We start from the raw sequence: 20,242 nt of genomic DNA on the forward strand, positions 1-20,242 counted from the left end.
TCTGAGAAAAAGTTTTGTACGTTACTTTGAAAGCACCCATTCAATATTGTCTAGTTCTACTCCCTATGGAAAATCTTTGTTTGCATAATAAAAAGCATAACCTTTATTTTCTTTGAGAAATATCTCAAAGAAAATAGCATACAGTAGATTTTTTTTTTTCTGCTTTTCTTTAAACCATAGCTAATAACATCATGCCTCTTAATGCCAGCAGTCTGTGTCCTGCCTTGATTAAAAAAGCAGCCCCAAGGAAGCTACACATTCTCTTACTGCACATTAGGGACTATGCACAGGAACTATCATATTTCATGGTGCGCTGGGCACAGGGTCGTGGAACGTGCTTGCTAACTCACCCTTGGTTCCTTTTGAGCGTGTGCGCAGCTTTTTATTTTCCCCATCTGCATCCATCTGTAATATTAACACAAAGTCTTTAATTCATTCCTTTTGTCATTGAGAAAAAAAAAAAAAAAAGTCTCCAATGCTTTTTTTTTTCCACATTTCCAAAGGCTAGACAGTAATAGAAAGAAGAATAATCATGCCTTATTAATCTTGTCAAAGAGATAAAAAGCCATCTGTGAATATCTAGTAAATACCTAGGAGATACCTTTAATGATACAGATTTGTTTAATAAAGTGATGGTTATGAGTGACTCTGTGAGGTTTAATGACAAGGTCTACAGGTGTTAGCTGAAGACATAAGGTTAGAAACAACAATGCTGTATGAGTGCTGCCTTCATCACCCACCTCCTGGAAGAAAAGGTCCCAGAAAGCCACAGTGCCCAGAGGCACTCTGCATTATTATTGTAACTGAAGCATATCTTAATAGCTGCATTGGAACCTGAATTTCTGACAACTTCATCCTTAAAACGTGAAACCCTCTTGCTTGAATGTGCATAATTGCACATGTACAGCTTTGAAGTACTTGACCATTTATTCAACTACTTCTTACAGAAGTTTTTTGGTCAAACAGACAGTTACAGATTTGTATGAGGTTTTGGGAGAAGGTAGTATCCTAGTTTGGATTTCACATTAAAAAAACCCAAACAAAACCACAACCAAAAAATCTACCAACCCTCCAAAAGTCAGCAGTTGCTGTAAGATTTCTAACTGAAATAAAAGAGACCTTTCAAGATCAGCTGTTCTCATGACACTTTTGGCTACATCTAAACCAGCACTGGAAATATGCACCTTCTGGTCTTGGATCTGGCCCAGACCCATAATTGTAGGGGCAGGTTTTCAAGCCATGGATTTTATTACAAACCCCTGAAATTCAGAGGGATTAAGATTTCATGTACTGGTGTGGAGAGCTGCAGTGACATACAGCAGATTGTACAACAGTGTAATTTTGATGACGTCCAGGGAGGCAAACTCTTCTTTTGAAAAGCAGCTCTTAATTTTTATGTAAGGAAGACACTCTCAGAAGGATTTCTTGATTAGGCAAAATATCAGGTACTCTGGAATTCTTCTTCAGTCTCTGTTTAGTTTCCCTCTTTGTAAAATGGTGATAATCAAACATACTCTAGACAAAGCAAATTCTATGTGATTCTGCAGATCAATATGCAGGAACAAATTCAGACACCAACATCTGTGTTACATAACTGTGTTGGGCAATAGTAGATGCATTCTGTGGTCTTATGTGGTACATACCATTCTGTGGATGCCTATGCCTGGCACCTTTCACTGCAAAAGGTCACAAGATTAAAAAAAATGTCAGCAGAAGATCGTCTCTATTATTTCACTCTTCCTTTCTGAGGATCAGTAGAACTGATTTGCCCCACTGAGGGAATATGCAAGAACCTCTGTTTGTGCCTTTTTCCACTTATAGAGTTTGAAGATCTGAGGATGCTTTATTTTTAGCTTTATATGACTCAGATAACTGAGATGTTTTGAAGGTCTTATCTGAAAGAACACTGCAGAATATAACAAAACTGACCTGAGAAAGAAAAAGTAAAGTCAGTCTTTCCAGGGGAGAGAAAGCATTTCTTTAATTTCCTGTTTTTTTTTCTATTTGTTGTTATATATGGTTACACATTATATGCAGCTACTGGAATCAAAATACCTATTTGCAGGAGAGAACACAAGCATTTGAAAAGCGTGTTCATGTACTTGGAGAAGCCTAATTCTAGAACACAGGTTAGCAATATCTAAAATGAAAGTATAAATTGAGTGAAATGTACCTCAAAGCCAGACAATGATATCTTTTCTCTGTTTAAATTTACATCTGATGTTCATTATTAGCAGGGAAGGAACGTAAGTGGCTTGTGTTTACATAGTGAGGCCGATGGCAGCCTTTACTTGTTACTATCCTTAAAACCTGGAGAACGAGTTTTTGCAATGTGACTGCAATGGTAATGGGAAACATGGCTCTGTTCTCTGATGCTGAGTTGTGATTGAAGGCACTGACCTGCCATAGACTTATAATAGGGGAGCAGGTGTGGCAATGATGGACTTTAATTTCCTTTAATAAACCTTTTATGTGCCACACTTTTACTGCCATTCTATGCTCTCCAAGGTCCTGCACATAATAGGTTCATTACTTTTGATTACTATAGTCTATTGAGACAAACAACTCCAGAACACACTATATATTATGTTCAGTTAAACCAATATAGACTATTTATCCACTGTGCATTATTTCACCTGCAACTCTACAGACAAAATTAACAACAGCTCCTGTAAGCTAAAACTATTAAAACCACTGGTACTCCTTTGTCATCATTTCATAATAAAACCCACACCAATCACAGTGCTGCTCTTTTAATTATGAAACAAAAAGTGTCCACTGCTTCTACTGAACAGCAGTTACTTTGGTCTAAATAGCACGTTGCATTTTGATGAATATTTAAAAATTGCACAATGAGTGAAAACCAACAATAAAATCAATGCAGGTGATTTTTCTATTGATTTTCTTTTCTTATAATAATTTGAAACTATGAGAGAAGTTTAATCAACTCAAACCTAAAATTTGTAGGACTATTTGGCCTGGTGTATAGCACATATTAAAATAATTATCATGTATGTGTTGCCTAAAAAAACCCTTAACTTACAAAAAGACCCATGCATTAATCTGAAAATTATAAAAAAGTAACTGAATAAAACTGAAATCTTTTAAGTGTTTAAGACACATTCTCTTGCTCAAATTTTAAATGTAGTATCTTTGGGCTTTGATAGTTCTTTCAGAGACTCCTTGATACTGAAAAAAAAAGTGAACAAAGTTTCTTACTTCTGATTTTTATCTAAAGATTGCTTTACATCTAATTACAGCCACAGATGGTCACCAAGAAATATTCAAACTTTTAAATCACCCATGGAAAAAACAAAAGAATTAAACTCTAAGTGAGAAATTCCATTCCAAGCTTTTAGAGGTAATTGTAATCAAGGTGTTAATTTGAGAGACATATCTTATTACTGCTATGTACTGTGAAGACTGGTTGGATTCAGGAAGGTGCTCCATGCTCTCAAAGCCGAGGATGGTTAGCCCTCCCTCCTAGTACACATGTTGTCTTGAGACAAGAAGCCATAAGGGATAAATAGAATGGTCATGGCTGTACAACATCCTCACACCATGTCTCATTGCTATTTTTTTTAGCCATCAGGACCATCAGGATAATATCTAAGTTCTTGCCAGAAAAATTTTATTGGGAGTTATAATCCCATATTTTTAAGGGCAAGCTTCACAAAAATAATACCAAGGAAACAGTGGAATTAATTCCACTTTATCTTTGTGTCTTATAGCTAGATTCTAGGATTTGATGGGTTTAAAACCCATCTAAACATTTTCTTTTCAAAATTAGTTGAAAGTAGCTAATGGACTCAAAAGGAATTAGTGACAGATACAGTCAGAAACACAGCAATAAAGGGGTAGCAGCTATGCAGTCCCCAGTCGTTAAAAAAAAAAAAAAAAAAAAAAAAGAATGTTTGCCTTAGAATTAATTCAGTTATGCCCTATTTCTGTGATTTGGAAATTTACTGATGATGTTGACACTATTATTTTCTGAAAGCATGTTCCAACAAATCTTCCTAAGTTTATGAATGCTTTCTGTTTGACTTTGTGAAGTTCAGTTTGATCCTTCCCCACCTTTCCTTCAATTTTGGTTGAGACTTAAGGGTAAGTCAATAATTAGATCCCAGAAAACTGACTGGAGTCACCGACGATACCACAAATTCTGCTTGGCTGAAACTGGAGTAACTTGCTATATGACTGCTACATGGTATTCATGTTTCTCCCAGTGAATTAACTGTGGAGTAGCAGCAATCATACTTTCTGAGCAAACTATTCCAGAGTCCCTGGCTGCAGAAACCAAATGTTACTTCTGTTTGTAGCATCCCACTGCAGCCAGCGGACTCAAGAGCAGCACCTGGAAATACTTCCCTGAGTGAGAGAATCAGGATTTGGCTCTGAGTTTGGTTTTTTGTGTGCCTGGAGTCTATCTGTGCACATGTGCATGTACTGATATTATAATGGGATCCAAGAATATGACTAACAGCTGAAAATAGGGCATGTGCAATAAATTATAATAATAGCAATAATAATAACAATAACTACTATTTCAGTTTACTTGCACATTTTTAATTCTGAATTTCAAAAGCTAAATTGATACTACCATCTTGGTAAGAGAATTTTAAAGTATATTACTGTGAAATAATGACTTAGGGAGGACAATTCTACTGACACAGGTAAAAGTGAAATACACCCCCTGGAAAGAGCTATGCACAGTCTAATTTTTATTGTGATCTTTGTACAAGCACGATTTTCCCCACACTGCTGGAGTGACAGTCTGTTTCCTTTTGTGTAACTAGCTAGAGGAAAAGAAATCACCAGTTTATCTAGAGGTAAGGAGTATAAAGGTGGATATTTTGCTGTGATTTTCCAACTAAAAGTTACCTTTGATTTTCAAAATTAAATTTGGCAAACAAATTTTCAAGGACAAATCTTAACTGATTTTGAGAAGTCTGAAAAAAAAAATTAATAGCTTTTCTCTACTATTTTTAATTTTTAAACTATGTAAGTTTATACAGAGGTAACAGCTACATCTGTCACAAAACTACTAATGAACTTAGACAGAAAAAAACCCAAAACAAACAAAACAAGCACCTTGATGATTTTTAAGACATACAAATCCATCCTCAATTCTCAAACACAAGCTACAAACTCAGAGTTGAAGTCAGACACTGCTAAGCACTACAAACATATCTGTGCTGTACTGTGCCCCGAGGTGACACGACACAGTGTGTGCCTCTCCCTACAATAATTACCTCAGAGCAAGATTTTCAGTGCTTTTGGTATTCATATTTTAATGTTTATTTTCAATAATTCATTTAAAAATCCAACACATAAAAAGAGAATCATGTTTTTCTGTATAAAAAGATTATTAAAAATAAATCTGAGAGCAAAAATATTTTTATAGCTTGTGCTGAAGTATGTATCACTGTTTGTGCATATATGTGTGGTGATTGCATCTTTCTGTTACTCTGTGATAGGTTTTTTAAATATGAAGTATTTATGGCAGACAGACAGTGAGAAGTATGGTGAGAAAAAGAAATGCAAAGTACACATATAGCAAATTATAGATAAAGCTTATATACTCTGATGACTTGCAGTAAACAAATCCAAAATCCAAAGATAATTATTTTAGGAACATTGTTGTACTGGTGTTAAAGTTTCTTGTTCTTGAGTTTGGTGGGTTGTGGTTTTTTTTTTGGTTTTTTTTTTTTTTTTTTAATAATATGTTCCTAGCCAGAAAGGAGAAAAAATATTTACAAAGAAGGTATTCTTAAAGACTATTACTAAAAATATGCCTTGTTTCATGATTTTCATTATTCTTAACCGAGTCACCTCATTTTTGAAACTTTTGATTTAGTTTATACGATTCTATTCCTGATGTCTCTAGGAGAAAGTTGAATAACATGAAAATAATTGGTTCAGATATATTAATTTCTCAGTAATTAAAATAACTAAGTACATCTACTGGATAGAAACTTTAAAGCATGTTTGCAACACATATAAATCACCAACAATTTATCATTTTATAGTGTGGTTGAACGCTATATATATTTTTGAGAAGTAGCTGTTTTTTATATTGAGGTCACTACTTGAAAATATGCAGAGGCAAAATAAACCTTAAATCAGAGGCAAGCTTGAATAGCTTTGTAATGAGGATGATTTATTTTGATTCTCACTTCTGATTTCTGAGTTGTCACTGCTGTTGTATACTTCATCCATGCAACTTTGCACAACTGGCAGTGCTGAATATAAACCAAAGCCATATGTTTATGTCCTTTTGCCAAACGACTACAGCAAATAGTTCTATTATTCCCTTAGGTAACCAGCGTGTGCCAAGTATTTCTATTAGTCTGCTTTACCAAGGCTTTAGAGGGCAGAGTCACAGCTTCATGAAATTAAGGGGCAACTGCTAGCTTTTTAAATTTAGAGAAAAAATATATAGTCTACCACGCCGAAATGCAGCTCAACACAAGCTGATGTGTGATCCCACTTTCTGAAGGCTTTTTTTCCTGTATTTTTATTTTCAATGAAGTTCAATGTCTTGTCACTACTTTCTGGGCTGCTAAGTACTAAATATAATTTTTTCGATGAAAGAAAGCGTCAATATTCAAAAAGAAAAAAATTATTTGACACCTTGAGATCTTTTACAAATACACCAAGGTTTTTATCCCACCCAACTGATATATAGTTTTAAAACCTCAATAGGCATCATCCAAAAAATTTCACAAATAATCTATCCTTCACAGATTAAATTTAAGTGCATTATGAAATACATTCTCACTCCTGGAGTCATATATATTTAAAGATAGTTGTGTTCAGGTCAATATGTAGTGCTAACAGAGTATAGTTCTGAAACTTAAACCCTAGAATTTCTAGGTATTTACAAAGATTTACATATTTTTCAGTTGTTCAATATTGTTATACCTGACTGTTTAAGACTGCTGTTCCCAAAATAACAGATGCTATGCGAGAAAAAGTCCTAGTGAACATGACACTACACATGAAACCACATAGTATTATACTACTAATAGATAGATTTTGGCTCAAATTCATTTTTGTAAATAATTTATCCCACCTTTGCGTGTTTCCAGGTGAAAATAAGTGCAGATTCCAAAGGACCAAATTCGTCACTCAGCACAAGATGCCTGGCCTGATTTAACAGATAATCCTGAAATTCATTCTCTGAAAAAAAAAAACCAACAGAAGAAAACCAAAAAACAGCTATACTAAATAAATGTAGATGAAACAGCACACTCTTTAAATCAAACGGGAAAATAATCCAGGTGAACTGTTTTCTTGTGTGGTTTTTCAAAGATGTGGTATAGAGGCACCAATGATGCTTCTAAAAGGCAGAAAGAATAATAATTTTTCTTCTGTTATGGTATTATATTTATATTGTTAATGCCCTTTATGATAGCTTATGAAATAGACCTGCTCTAAGAAAAGTTTTTCTTCCTGCACAGACACAGTTCCTATATGTAAAAATCCTTATTCAATGTTTTTACTGCATCAGTTACTGCACACTTTGACTGAGTAGGACGGTTCAGTACATGACGTGAAATAAAGGAGAAGCATTTAAAAATATTTTAATATAGCAATTTTTTTTTTTTTTTTTTTTTTTTTTTTTTGTTTTTAAATTTTATTTTGAATATCAGAATTTGAAGTTTGGCAGACTGATAGTCTCATCATAAGCAAACTGAAGGAAATCCTTGACATTTCTCTATGCTCAATTTTTTATTCCTTTCTGTGGGAAAACTCCCACTAAATCAACTGTAGAAGCAAGGGAAGAAGAGCTGCAGAAGTTTATGTCTGAGTCTACAATACTGAGGGCCTTGTATTCAGAAATAATGAATACCCCAACCCTTCAAACACTTAAAGTTGTAAGCACATGCAACCTAGGAAGATCTGGTTGTGAGCAGTTATTATGGACAGGTTTTATTTTAATATCACTTCTGCCACTAGTGACCAAAATATAAAACTTTTACTATGACTTGTGATTTCAGAGTCCTTTTCAAATAGTATTCAGTGTATTTAGTAAAATAGCTCTATTATTTCAATGTATTCCAATTATGACAAAGTTTGCAGAAAAACTTTTGGAACTTGAAGGTCAAAATTTAACTATTCATTTAATTATATCATATGAAGTTTTATCAGTAAAATTTGTAATGTTACAATTCTGAAATTTGAAAGGCTCACTCTAAACGGATTCTCAGGGAAGCTAAAGTTTATTGAGTGACTAATTTCTGCTTGAGTCCCAATAGATAATTAGTTGCATCCCATCAATAACTTTTAATTAAAATAAATACAGTTTTAGCAAATAGAAAAATAGAAAGCAGATGCAAGATGATAAAGAAGGGAGAAAACCCAGACCAAAACAGTCCAATACCAAAAAGATTTTTTAAGCAGTTTTCTAGACAATATATTGCTAGAAAAAGATGTTGTTTATCCTCAAAGGCCTCTTTCCCTGTTATGCTGTTTCAACATCCATGAAAAAAACCAAAAGGAGTCTTAAAGCTTTCTACCTGCCTCTTCCTCTTTGTTCAGAACACACTAACCTAAAACAAAAGATCTCTGAGAATAGCTACAATGGTGAAAGAACAAAGCTCTTTCAAAATCCTAAAACTTAGCAGCTTTTTGTCTAAAATCCTATCATGTTATGTATTTATTAGCAATATATTTTTCATTTATTTTCTCAAAGATTGCCAATAAAGAACTAAATCACATAAGGGAGTAGCTGTAAACCCTTTGAGTTCCCTAATGTCAAACTCATTAGCATCCGAATAACCACACAGCAGCACATCATCTGCACAATTGCAAATTTTTACTACTTTTAATAGCGTTTCTCAAAGGGCTCATTTTCAACTTTCTTCAGTGGTTAGTTGGTTCTCTGGGGAAAAGGAGCTTCCTGACGCTCACAGCTTCCACTCAACAACCAGGCCGTTTGCTGTCAGAAGCATCAGCCCTCTGCCCTAACCCCATCTGCTGTCTCTCTCATCCTAAGGGACCAAGAGTTAAGACAGCACAGCTGAGATCCACTTGAAAAAAGTGCACAAAGGACGGGAAAATGTACAAAACTTTTCACATTTAACTTTACATAATAAGCTAATACACTGAAAATTCTTCTTTTAAGAATAGGAGTCTGGGTTGGATTGGAGCTGGGAGGCAGGTTTTAAAATTGTACTGTAAAACTACATGCAACAGTGCCATTTGCTGTTTTACTCCCATCTGCCTTGCATGTGACATCATCAGCTATCTTTGCAAAGCAGAGCGTGCTTTAGTAGGACAAAAGCAAAACTTTTACATAAAGCACAAAACCCGAACCCCTCTTCTGCATTTAATCACTACAGAAGTTACTGGCTAGCAAGTTTAAATGTGCTGTTTTCTATTTCTTTCACATAACAGGATACTGGCTGCCATACAGCTGATTCGTGGGTGAGTACCCACATTTGAAGATACGGTGTTTCATAAAAAGTCTAATACAATGTCATGCATTTGTCATGTTATAAACAGGGAGTGTAGGATTACGCTGTGTCATGGGATGTGACATACCCCTAATGGAATGTAAATTATGCGTCACCACTGTCCACACTCCAAGAAGCAACAGACGTTTCAAAGTGCTGGGATCTGCAGGTAACAAACAAGAGTTACTGCTGATTTCACAGTAACATCAAGATCTTATAAAATATGTTATTGAGAAACTCTTTATTATATATTATGAATTATAAAATTAATCATGGGCCAAATATTGAGGCATTGCAATAGATGCAGATAAAATTCTGCAATGCCAAACGGAAAACTTAAGATCTCAGACACAAGAGCCCATAAAGAACATCTATCTAAGTTATTGGTGATGATAAGAAAATTGTAAATGAAAATAGGATAGAACTAATTTATTTGTCAACCAAAGATCTTTGGTGGAATCACGTCCCTTAATTCCACATGTATCTTCATTTGACCCAATATATTAGTCAATTCCATTAACTTATTTGTCTCTTTTAGTAAAGAATTCAAAAGGATTCTTAGACGGCAAATTATGCCTACACTTCAACTCCATATATGTCTGAACAGAATTTTTTAATCCTGAAGGTAAAGATTGCCTGCCTATAAAGAAAACCTTCACCCTTTTCAACCAGCACCTCAATTCAACTAGAATAATAAACTTTATAAACCCGCAAAGATGGAATAAATGAGTTGCTTGAGTTGTCAGTGTAATGGTTCAGTGAAGTCACCTGGAATCTTTGCAATTCATTCTTTGTTTTATAGCCATTTCCAGTGCAACATGATTTTGTACTGACTCTGAAGTGCCATCCTACTGAGATCCATGAGTCATACTAGGATACTGATGTGAATCACCATTTGGGCCCTGATCCTCAAGATCAGATGTGTGTGACAATTTCCTTCAAGCAACCATTCTTGTTGACCCATTGTCTGTGAGTAAAAGCCCACTCCTTCAGCTCATATTACTAGAGTACCTGAAGATTTAATAATGAAGAAAGACTTATTCTACAGTCAAAAATTATCTCACCAGAAGTTTGATGTTCTTTTCTCTGTCAGAATTGCAGTATGCAAAGCTGAGCTACACCTGTAAAAGACCCCAAAAACTTTTTTTGAGCATAATGGATATCATTTCCTGCAGATGAATTTGATTTTCTCTCATTTACCACACCACTAGTTGATATATTGCAAATATAAAAATGAATAACCACAACAGTTTGCGATTTGTTAGCTCAGAATGGAAGTAATAGCTAAGGAAATAAAATCCAATGTGCTCACCATTATGATCCCTGAATATTTTTTGTGTTTCTGCAGTGACAGTGATTTCTCTTTCTCAAGATAAAATAGCACAACATATTTAGTATTTGAGAAAAAAATATGTGAAAGCAAAAGATGCTATTACATATGAATGAAAATATATTGAGCTCTTGACTGCAGACAGATCTTTATCTTGCACAGGCTGAAGTACGTAACTTTACACATTAAGTTCTGCACAAATTTATGGGTCATCTCAGTGAGATCCTTAAGTGCATGTGTAATATTCAACACATGAGTAAATAAATGAATTTCATTTGGCCTTCTAATGCTTCACTTAAACACCCTCACTGTAGTACACATGGGCAGACTTGGAAATCTGAAGGAGTCTACCTGCAAACGTGATTTTTATAACATTTGAGTTTCAGAAAGGAATTTCCTTGGGGCAGAGTACTCCTCTTTGCACTTGTTTTATTAAGTGCAGGGTACACGTGGAACAGAATTATTGCTGCTTCAACTATTACATTTTCTTTCTCAACTATAAGTCTGAACTTTACCTTAGTTCTACCCTGAGATGAACAGAAGGTCATGTTACCAGTGCAAGACAGCCTAGTAACAGAGACAGTTGTCCTTCCACTACCTGTAAAAACACATCCCTTGCACTCATTCTCTCTTTTAAACAGGGCAGTAATTCCAATGCCATGTGCAAGATCATATTTCGCTTACCAGAAGGGTTTAACTTTCACCTGATTTAAGCAACAAACTATCCCTCAAAGATGCCTGAGGCTTTGCTGTAATTAACGTAACTGCATTTAGATGCTATTCATGACCGATAATTCCAACACCTTGTGGAAAAAAAAAAAAAAAAAAAAAAAAAAAAAAAAAAAAAAAAAAAGGTTGCATGCTGTAAACATTATAAACATATTCAAATAAGCTTAACACAATCTGCCATGCTTATTTCTGCCTAGATCATGGACCAGCGAAATGGTTAATGCAAATGGATTTATAATTTGCTTTGGGGGGCCAGTTTCTTCTCCTTATTTATTAGCCCAGCTGATGGGGCAGATTTGATGAGGCACTTCTGGAATAATTGAGTCATCACACAAAGAAGGCTGCTAGCATTCAGAGTGGTTTTATCAGCAGCAAGCAGGCCTGATTACTGACAATTACACTCTGATCCGGTGATGGAGGAGAAAGAGCCAACGAGTGGGAAATGTCCGTGTTTCTATCCAGGAATAATTTCTACATTCATTTTACATGCTAAGTGTTTCCTATCTCTGCATAATAAACTGTAAACAGGAATAGATGGCACAATGTCCCTTAATATTTCCTGGTAATGAAGACACAAATGTACAGTGAGTGCTGATAAATATAGATGAAACATAAGCTATTCTCTGAGTCTGTATTGTTACCTTTAAAATAAATGCATTTTGGTGGTAAAAGCATAATCATAGCTAATGCAAAAAAATGACAGAAGATTGAAGCTGTCCTTGTAACTACACAGAAACTTTGTAAAAGTCCTGTTAATCACTGCTGCTCTAGAGGCTCATAAGCTGAAGGTGATATACTGGAAAGAACATCATTTTGTTTCTCAATAGTCAACTATGTAGGAACTCCTTCGCTTTGACACAGTAAAGGAGAGCAACAGCAGTGACCTCCATTAACACTTCAGGGATAGAGCACATCTCAATGCTAAACTGAAAAACAATGCAGCTGGTCCTAGAAGACATCTTCACTATGATAAATTCTCATTTCCCTCTCATCAGCCTTAAGATAGTATTTATAATGAATAATAGAGCTAGACCATAGATTTCATGAGTTGTGTTTAGCAATGTATTTTTTTTTTTTTTTTTTTTTTTTTTTTTTTAGCAACCAAGATGCCATAAAATGTCAGTTATTAACAAAATGCTGAAAGCAGAATTTTGGAAAAATCTGTTTCTTCTCTGACTCAGGAAAAAAACATGGAAACAGACATACTGAAGAGTTGAAATGTAATTTTGTGTTTGTTGATGGGCAATTATAGATTTCAGCTGGAAAATGTTAATGCTCTAGTCTAGGGAGAGTTTTTCTTTTTTAGAGTTGATCAGGCATGAAACACTGAATAATAAACTTCTGCATGCTTGTTTATTCCTTTTCCTCTTTTTAAACTAATTCATAGCTTCAAAAGAACTAAAAGTTGTTCTCTGTTCTCCTGCAGTAACTATGGTAACTATGTTTCATTAAAGTAGCCACTTAACTTCAAGGCTTGTGTTACAATAATATGCATTATTTTGAGTAAAACCACACCATAACAACCTTATGATTTCAGAGCAATTTTAAAAGAAAGTTCAAAGAGCATGCGTCATTGAATCTGGAACACAGGGTTTGTTTTCTTTTAAAACATGTTTACTCTTTTTCAGCCTGCATGACTTTTCCTGCATGGAGTCATCTCTGTTGTGAGGTACTGTGTGGGGGGACTGTTACTGACTTCATCAAAAGATGACCATGCTCTGCTCATCGAAGGGGTGCTTAATAGTTGCAGGATTGAGGCCAGTGGGAGATGCCTGAGTTTGCAGATCAGTATAACTAAAAGCAGAGAAATTCTGTTGGTTTAATTACTCTGTTATAGCCTCCTTCAACATCAGGAAGATCCTGGTCCTGCTCTAGTATTGCTATATGCCTGTTGTTCAGCCACCACTGTTATAGTCCTTGTACTAGCGAAATAGTTAGGAATCTATGGGTTTGAAGGTCAGTTTTATGGGGGTGCTGTTATGGGTGCATTGAACCTCTACAGAAGTGCTGGAGTAGATTAGGTCCAGTAAAAGTGGTTATACCTCAAATACAGGCTTAATCTAGGTTACTCTATTCCTTGCCTGTGATTCCTGACTATTCCAGACAAAATTTTTGAGACTGATTTAATAGCCAGAATTAGGACATCACACTTATACTGGACAAAACCCATGGCTAATTAGCTCATTGAACATTCTCCGACATGGAGTCAAAAGGAACAATGAACCTAAAAATAAGAACTGTTTTTATAAAAGGAATATAACTACTATTCTGCTATCCTATACATTCATCCTCCTCTTTCTGAACAACAAGCTCTCTTCATTAAGCATGACAGACATGTCCCAAGAAAGGGAAAGTCTCACAAAGGGAAGAAGTGTGCCTTCCCTCAACATGCAAATCACATATGTTCATTAACTTCAAGAGGGCCATGTGAAGTACAGTCTGCCACCATCTAAAAGACTTGTAATGACCCTAACTGCTAAAGATAATGGGGCTTGCATGCACTACTGCATTGCCCTGAAGATCCTGGGAACATGCTGAAGAGCACAGGAAAAAACAAACCAAGAACAAAAATACGACCTCAAAAATCAAAATAGTAAAGAATATATATATATAAAAAAAAAAAAAGGAGACATATTTGTCAGATACCAAAATATGCATGTTCACTGGGTCAGACTTCTTATCTGGAAAGGTTTAACTCAGCAAATGTTTGGGTCAAGTGATTGGAGCAAGAAAAAGGGTGTTCAGTCTGTTCAAAGTTATGTTAAGAGGTCAGTGGCACCAGGGATGGTGGTTTAAATTCTCTTTTCAGAGCCTTTAGAGTGGGTGAAGGTTATTTCCTAAAATGACACCTGTCTTCTGGCATAGACGTAAGCAGAAGGCAACATGACTGAGCAAATAATTGGGAAAAAAAGGGATTCTGGAACAATCTTCCTGCCTCTGCCACTGATTTATTCTGTGACCTTCAGCAAGTCTCTTCACCTTTCATCTAAATAGGGATAACGATGTAGAGTGCTGTGAAGTGCTTTTGTGCATATCTAACCACGCTTTAACGTAGTGAATATTACTTTCATCCTCATGTGTTCATCAATTTAATAGCCTGCTCATTCTTTCACTTCCTCTGAAACTCAACTTGATACTTCAAGAGTATGTCATTACTTGGTATTTCCAAGGAAAAAATAATGTTTCCTTTTTCTCCTCAAGGTTTGTTTTTTGGTTTGTTTTGTTTTTTTTTTTTTTTTTTGTTTTGTTTTGTTTTTTTTTTTACTTAAAAAACCCAACCAAACAAATTAAAAAGGACAATTCTGAGAAGAATGGGTACTAACTTATGCATGATGAATGGCAAAATAATTTAAAACACATTTCTGTTCTCTTCTGTCTTAACATATTAGGCAATCCAGGGGTAACTGTACTCTTGGCATGTCAAGTCCTTATCTTAAAAATCTGTTTTGTTTGTTTTCCACTAAAGAGAAACACTGTACTAGGAGATATCTTTAACCATTTTGCTTTGAATGGTTTTGCTGTAAATGTTGAAAGTGTCAGTAAGGTGTGTATATATATATATATATATATATATATATTCACACACATATATATATACACACATATATATATAAAAATTTATGTGCATATTTATATATATATATATATATATATATATGTTTGTGGTAACATAAAGTTTAATACTATACCCAGCAATTACTGTATTTAATTTAAAAGAAACTGAAAGAGAAAAGTTTCTTTCAGTGTGAACATATTAGATGTCTGGTAAGAAGATAACCCGTTGTACCCCTAAACAATACCGAGTTAAAAATAACACTACAGAAATGTATCTTTGAAATATCATTTTCTATTGGTAAATAGTAGTAGCCCATTATTCATCCTATTGCAGCAAACTTGACTTGAACAAGATGAAAAAATACCATCCTATGGAGACATGCTTTACAAATATTATCACTTTAAACACAGTTAGCCTTCAGACTCCTTAGTTTAAGCCTGGCTCCATTGAAAACAACCAGAACACTCTTGTGGATCTCAATAATACATGTTATTTGCATGTAAAAGCACTCACATACCATTGCTATTAATCTCACAGGTGTACAAAGATACACTCCTGGCCAGAAGATCTTTACAAAGATGATTAAAAACTATTTTGGATATGACAGCTCTAAATAATAAACAGCAGTTCAGAAATTCCAATAGCACATTAATGAAATTCTGTTATTTTAGTTGATGGTTATGTCACTCTTGATAAGTAGGCCTGTATCAGGTGTCTGAATATATATGTAATAGACTGGCTTGTTGTTTGGATGTCACATTAAATCATGGGTTCTGCCTCATCTGTTGACACCTTAAATGCCAAGATGCGTGCAGGAAAAGGGATGGGCTGGGGGGTGGCTTTTGTGCTCAGGGCATGATCCTTTTTTCATATGTTGTGTTCACCTACTCCAGGAGACAGATTTCTATTATCTTTTGAAGAGGTCTGCATCATTTTGCATCAGAACTATGTCCTGATACAAGAAGTGGTAGCTGTGACTTTTAAATAATCAGCCTCACTAAAGGCACCATTATGGCAACCAACAATGTTCTACCTTAAATCATTTTGACAATGCATTCTCTGCGCTGCCCATAGACTTGGAGGGTGTCCTCAAAACATTCAAAGCTGGGACAATATTCATGGGCAAGAAAAGTCCAGAAGCAGCCAAACAGGTGTGTACTTCTCTCAGAAAAGGCCTTTTTAGATAGACCTTTTGTACACTAGTTCTATCCTAGGCGCCTTTTAGGGGCCACACCTGAGAGAGAAAGTGAATTATCAATGACATTTTTTTAAAGAATCAGTGGTTTAACACTAATTTCTAATCAGATCCTACAGAAAGGAACAGCTCGCATGGCAGCTGTACTTTTCCCAGGGTTAATTACCTTTCACTGCTCTCTACTAATGAGTCAGCTGTTCCTGTCATCACACAACTACACTGTGTTCATCTGTAGCTCTAGCTGTGGACAAACAGAGTAGCTAGAGCCCTGTTTACATATTGGTGAGGTTTGTTGTGCAAAGATTTTGCAAAGCAGTTTAAAAAAAAAAAAAAAAAAAGTAAAACTCCTTCCATTCCCATGTCTCTTTTCATGAAAACAATTGTCAATACCATGTTCTCAAGGTTACTAAATTAATCAATAGAAATCTAAGGACATGAAAACTAATAAAAATTCATTTTTTGTAATATTGCATAATAGTTTATATAAGGAAAATTAGATCTGTGTAGCTATCTAGATTGTCTCATCTGATTGTTGGGTGACGATGTTTATTTATAGCTTCTTGGTCTATGAACTAGAAAACTTCTTTATAAAATATTGTTTTAAGCAGTAGAATAGATAATAGTGCAAAAATTAATGCACTTAAAGAAAGAGTTTGTATTATTTTTTTATGGCAAATTCTAATGAGACAATGATTTAAGGCTTTCAGTAACCTGCTAATGTTTTTGCATCATTCTAGAAGGTAATTGAATAGCAAGTAAATAGAACACATCATTTTCTAGCTGGGGTGAACAGGAGGTATTCTTTATAGCCATATAAGATAAAGAGTGATGCTCATAGATCACTTTTATATGCCTTCTCTAAGGACTGTATAAAACTTGGGGGATATTTAGAAAGGCTAACTGTAACAACAGGGAGGGGACTCACACTTGGTTTCCTTTTATTGTCAAGTAAGAAGAGGCAATGGGCTCCTCCACAGCAGCAGTGAGCACCTACATTTAGTCACTAGCGGTTATTCCAGCTTTTTCATGGGAAGCTACGAAGACTATATCTGAAGACAGGCATTGTGACAGAGCTTCCAGAGCTCAAGTCCAGTTTGGGTTAACAATCAAAAAAATGTTTGCTTTTCATATAACTGAGGACAGGGCTCTAACCTGGCACAGTCTTCAAAACACAGTTCTGTGTTAAAACTGCCTATATGGAGGTTGCCTTGATCTGGGCAGATTTCCTCAGGGTAAGATCTGTAGGTGTTAACAGAAAAAGTAAATTTTCACCATACACCAAAGGGACACACCACACAGTACGTGTTATGTGAGAATGAGCTCAACTTCTTACAGTTGTTCTGTAACAGGCCCATTCATGAAGATATTTTTTGAGGCTGAATCCCTCGCTATCTGTCACATGAGATAATGGTAAGTTGACAAATCTAAGGCAGGAATATGGTCGTCTGAATATGATGATGGAAGAAGAAACTTAAGCTTTCCAGGTCAGGGCTAACCTTGCAGGCTTGGCAGCTCAAAATATGATAAATCTGCTTTTGAAAATACCAAGGTAAAAGCACTGTGGGATTCCAAGGTATCACTTGAATAGTCGTCTGAAAAATGAGTAGTATGCTTTCCTTTGAACATTACTGTAATGAACCACCTCTTTCTTTCAGGCACCTTAAGTTGTGCAAGCTGTATTGACAGTCTCAGACACTCAGAGCTATGTGAAAATGTGAGCTGTATGGTTATGGTCTTTTAAAAGGCAGATATTTATTTATTGCTCTATTAGAAACAATTCTTCTGCTTGGTTTGGGAATTTTATGTGAAAGTGAATTTCCTGAAGGTGCATTAACTGGGTTTAATGATTCACAGAAACCTCTGATCACCCAGGTCAGGCTAGGGAAAACTGTTATTATGTAATGCCCATTTTGTCTCAGATTCTCCCTCTGCTCAAGAGATTATTCCTTCTTCCAACACACTGTATCTCACTCACTCCTAATGTTAAAAGTAGTTCTTAGGGATAGCATTGGCATTCTCCATCTACTCAAAGGTATTCACCTGTTACTGGCTTGTCTTTTCCTGAGTACTCAAGAAGAACGTTAATGCCTTCTTCATCCAAAGGCAGGAAAACTGCGAACAAGTCCTCTCCACTCAGTGAAGAGGAGAACCTAATGCCTTGGACTGAGTTTCATCCTTTCCTGAGATGCAGTCTTCTTAACTTGAACTCCATCAGCAGCAAGTCTTTCTAGCTCTCTGCTAGAAGTAGACTTCATGCTGTACACTTAAGCAGCTGGGATGCTAGAAAACAGGTTCTCTAAAGAGCCTGTTGGGTTGATGATAGTCCTACTGTGGAGATGCCTCTTGGAGGTTTAGGAGGGAGAAGGCATACCAAAGGATGTCTCTGAAAAATGGAGGGCCGAAAATCATGACATTTTCCATACTGTGCCCACTTAAAATCTTGACTTCTTTACTTTCAAAATATCATCAAAATAGCCATGTAACTTCTAAATTTAATAGATAGGGATCATCATGCAACTAACATGACTAACTAACCCCCATAAATTAATAAGGAAGCAAGCTATATGACCTGAAGGGTATCCACAGTGCTGATCTTGCTGTTTGAAGGCTAGCACTGATTGAAAGCAAGTTGCACTTCTTCAATATTACAGTATTATTGTCTCTGATTACAAAATAGTAGCCTATTATTCACATTAATAACAATAAAAATAAGTGGTATTACTAATGTTGTTGCTACAAATAACGTTGGACCCAAAGCATTCAGAGCTAAAGCTATTTATTCTTTCACACTATTCAAAATGAGATAGGGATATTTAAGAAAACACTTTATAAGGACAGCTACTAAAATGTTGATTGTGGTGAAGAAAACTCTAAGAATATTATATGTGAGCCGGTTCAGCTTTTCAGGATAAATGTTAGATCAGTCTAAAGGGTTATGTTTATTGAACTTTTGTAAATTTATACCACAATGAACTTTGCATGCCCACGATTTTGGGCATGATTTTCATTGAGTCTCATCTGTCTGTGGAAGTGTTACTGGAAATACATAGTTACTAACCCTTTGTAAAACTCAGTGTTACAAAATTAGATCAAGCTAAGTGTAATTTTACATCAGAGTTTACTACTGTGGCTATCCTCCTCTCAGAGAAAGAGTATGAAAAGGCTGTCAGAGACCCAGCTATGGCTCCCTGCTTCCAAGACCAACCTGTGCCTCCTATGTTATAGACTAAGGTAGTGTATAACCACATGCTGTTCCACGGGGACCATCATAAGGGTTAGCACAGCTTAGTGAAGCTCCATCCAGCTCTTATCCCTGAAGGAATTCTGAGTTGCCCACTTAGAAATACAATTTAAGCACTTTGCCTTGATCTGAAGAAACTTTGAGAACCTGTCCCTAGAGCTTTAAAGGATGAAGATCTATTTAAAAAAAAAACCCACACCTATGTGTTAAAGCTATGGGTATGGTAAATAATCCTTTAAAAAAATCAGGATTTGTGTCATCAAATCTCTTCAAACATGGAAAAACATAATTGAAATCTATGCAAAGTATGTACAGCAACTGAAATTTTGAACTGCAAGCTTGCTTGTTGTTTTTAAGACAACATGAGGAGCATTGAATCACTATAATGATGCACAGAAATAGAGCAAAACCATCATCTAATCTATCCTTCTATTATCTCAAAGTTTGAGAAACAGAGTCTTGAGAGAGAGAAATCACAGAGGCACCCCTAAGAGTGACTACACAGTCCAAGTAGTGACCAATGGGAGAAAGAAAATGTGAAGCTGAGTCTGGAAATGCTTCTCTCAGCAGTATTTTAAAAAATCCACCTGGTTTAAGGTAGAAATCTCTACTTTATTTTGAAATGAATGGATATTGTCAAATCTTTACAGCTTATTTCTTATATTTAAGAATTAGTTTTGAGAAAATAAAACCTTCTTTGAAAGAAATTGTAATGACTTCTAAGAATAAA

At 35.4% G+C, this 20,242-nt stretch overlaps 1 protein-coding gene across 1 annotated transcript in view; it reads right to left on the bottom strand.

Annotated features, from left to right (window-relative positions):
- ST18 (ST18, C2H2C-type zinc finger) overlaps positions 1–20,242 on the bottom strand; it is a 102,320-nt gene that overhangs the window by 69,710 nt on the left and 12,368 nt on the right. The window contains exons 2-5 of the mRNA XM_026841461.1: positions 10,526–10,582; positions 9,550–9,624; positions 7,076–7,182; positions 351–405 (exon numbers count right to left, since the gene is read on the bottom strand). Coding sequence (XP_026697262.1) covers positions 351–405 — 55 coding nt within the window. The 5' untranslated portion in view covers positions 7,076–7,182; positions 9,550–9,624; positions 10,526–10,582. The remainder of the gene's footprint in view (positions 1–350; positions 406–7,075; positions 7,183–9,549; positions 9,625–10,525; positions 10,583–20,242) is intronic.

Source organism: Athene cunicularia (assembly GCF_003259725.1).
Source record: "Athene cunicularia isolate RWA chromosome 2 unlocalized genomic scaffold, athCun1 chr2_part1, whole genome shotgun sequence".
NCBI lineage: Eukaryota > Metazoa > Chordata > Aves > Strigiformes > Strigidae > Athene > Athene cunicularia.